The 1,991-nt window shown below is 40.2% G+C and overlaps 1 protein-coding gene across 1 annotated transcript; it reads left to right on the top strand.

Moving 5' to 3' along the window:
* Positions 1–105: 105 nt before the first annotated feature.
* LOC112140201 (putative uncharacterized protein DDB_G0286901) lies at positions 106–1,866 on the top strand (the record flags this gene model as incomplete). The annotated part of the gene is made up of 1 exon (XM_024263103.1): positions 106–1,866. A coding segment is annotated over one exon (1,761 nt), but the record flags the coding sequence as incomplete, so codon positions are not given.
* Positions 1,867–1,991: the final 125 nt, after the last annotated feature.

Here is a 1,991-nt window from a genome sequence, read left to right as displayed (position 1 = left end):
AGCAACCTCAACAACAGCTACAGCAACCACAGCTAGAGCAACTGCAGCAACTATAGCTAAAGCAACCACAGCTACAGATACTACAGCTACACGAACTACAGCTAGAGCAGTTACAACTACAGCGACTACAGCTTCAGTAACAACAGCATTAGCAGCAGTAACAGTAACAACAGGAGTTACAGCCGCAGTAACAGTATCAGCACTAACAGCAACAACAGCATTAGCAACAGTAACAACAGCAGTAACAGCCGCAGTAAGAGTATCAGAAGTAACAGCAACAACAGCATTAGCAACAGTAACAGCAGTAACAGCAACAAAAGCATTAGCAACAGTAACAACAGCAGTAAGAGCAGTAACAACAGCAGTAACAGTAACAACAGCATTAGCAGTAACGGCAGTAACAGCAACAACAGCATTAGCAGCAGTAATAGTAACAACAGCAGTAACGATAACAACAGCAGTAACAGTAACAGCAGTAGCAACATCATTAGCAGTAACAGCAGTAACAGTAACAACAGCATTAGCAACAGAAACAACAGCGTTAGCAGCAGTAACAGTAACAGCAGTAACAGTAACAATAGCATTAGCAGTAACAGCAGTAACAGTAACAACAGCATTAGCAATAACAGCAGTAACAGTAGCTACAGCATTAGCAGTAACAGCAGTAACAGTAACAACAGCATTAGCAGCAGTAACAACAGTATTATCAGTAACAGCAGTAACAGTAACAACAGCATTCGCAGCAATGACAGTAACAGCAGCATTAGCAGTAACACCAGTAACAGTAACAACAGCATTAGCAGTAACAGCAGTAACAGCAACAACAGCAGTAACAGTAACAACAACAGCAGTAACGATAACAACAGCAGTTACAGTAACAGCAGTAGCAACAGCATTAGCAGTAACAGCAGTAACATTAACAACAGCAGTAAAAATAACAACAGCAGTAACAGTAATAGCAGTAGCAGTAGCAACAGCATTAGCAGTAAAAGCAGTAACAGCAACAATATCATGAGCAGTAACGGTAACAACAGCATTAGCAGTAACAGCAGTAACAGTAACAACAGCATTATCTGTAACAACAGTAACAGTAACAACAGCATTAGCAGTAACAGCAGTAACAGTAACAACAGCATTAGCAGCAGTAACAGAAACATCAGTAACAGTAACAACAGCATTAGCAGCAGTAACAGTAACAACAGCATTAGCAGCATTAGCAGTAACAACAGCATTAGCAGTAACAGCAGTAACAGTAACAACAGCAGTAACAGTAACAACAGCAGTAACAGTAACTACAGCATTATCAGTAACAGCAGTAACAGTAACAACAGCATTATCAGTAACAGCAGTAACGATAACAACAGCATTAGCAGCAGTAACAGAAACAACAGCAGTAACAGTAACAGCATTAGCAGTAACAGTAACAACAGCATTAGCAGCAGTAACAGAAACAACAGCAGTAACAGTAACAGCATTAGCAGTAACAGTAACAACAGCATTAGCAGTAACAGTAACAACAGCATTAGCAGCAATAACAGAAACAACAGCATTAGCAGTAACAGCAGTAACAGTAACAACAACATTAGCAGTAGTAACAGTAACAACAGCATTATCAGTAACAGCAGTAACAGTAACAGCAGTAACAGTAACAACAGCATTATCAATAACAGCAGTAACGATAACAACAGCATTAGCAGCAGTAACAGAAACAACAGCAGTAACAGTAACAGCATTAGCAGCTGTAACAGTAACAACAGCAGTAACAGCATTAGCAGCAGTAACAGTAATAACGACAGTAACATCATTAGCAACAGTAACTGCAACTACAGCCGTATCTTCTTCTTTATCCAGCAGTTGCAGCATTAAAAGCGATGGAAACATTCTCAGTTCCTGTCAAAGGTTTCGGTTCTCGTGTGCTGCTCACATTCAAACAGTGGCTGTGAGGGGAAGTTTACAGCAGCATACCCTTCGTTCTGTGTCTATTGTTTAAA

This window comes from Oryzias melastigma, unplaced genomic scaffold (assembly GCF_002922805.2).
Source record: "Oryzias melastigma strain HK-1 unplaced genomic scaffold, ASM292280v2 sc01275, whole genome shotgun sequence".
Classification (NCBI taxonomy): Eukaryota; Metazoa; Chordata; class Actinopteri; order Beloniformes; family Adrianichthyidae; genus Oryzias; species Oryzias melastigma.
Note: the sequence above shows the minus strand (reverse complement) of the source record. Positions and strands in the feature narration are given on the sequence as shown.